Genomic DNA, 357 nt, shown 5'->3' with positions numbered 1-357 from the left:
GCGCGGCGCATCTCAACACCAGCGCCTCGTCCCTCTTCTTGGGCTGGGACATCTTGATGAACATGCAGCCGATGAGGAAGGCGTCCACGATGGAGCCCAGGATGGACTGGAAGAGGAAGAGGATGATGCCCTCGGGACATTTATCCGTGATGTAGTTGTGGCGGTACCCGTAGCCGATGGTGTCCTCGGGCGCGATGAAGAAGGGGAAGGCGGAGGGGAAGTTGTAGACGTTGGCCACGCAGGGGGTGTAGCTGTCATCGTGCGCCTTGTTGAGGTCCCCCCGCATGTAGGCGATGACCCACCACATGGACGCCATGAAGAGCCACGCCACCGTGTAGGTGAGGATGAAGATGAAGA

The 357-nt window shown here is 59.7% G+C and overlaps 1 protein-coding gene across 1 annotated transcript in view; it reads right to left on the bottom strand.

Moving 5' to 3' along the window:
• The window catches only part of LOC104470643 (G protein-activated inward rectifier potassium channel 1-like), a gene marked incomplete at both ends in the record, with an annotated part of 5,489 nt that extends 5,137 nt beyond the window's left edge, over positions 1–352 (bottom strand). The window contains 2 exon segments of the mRNA XM_010085636.1: positions 1–16; positions 19–352. The exon segment at positions 1–16 is cut by the window's left edge and continues 82 nt beyond it. Coding sequence (XP_010083938.1) covers positions 1–16; positions 19–352 — 350 coding nt within the window.
• Between the last annotated feature and the right edge of the window lie 5 nt (positions 353–357).

The sequence above is a fragment of the Pterocles gutturalis genome, unplaced genomic scaffold (genome assembly GCF_000699245.1).
Source record: "Pterocles gutturalis isolate BGI_N339 unplaced genomic scaffold, ASM69924v1 scaffold16585, whole genome shotgun sequence".
Classification (NCBI taxonomy): Eukaryota; Metazoa; Chordata; class Aves; order Pterocliformes; family Pteroclidae; genus Pterocles; species Pterocles gutturalis.
Note: the sequence above shows the minus strand (reverse complement) of the source record. Positions and strands in the feature narration are given on the sequence as shown.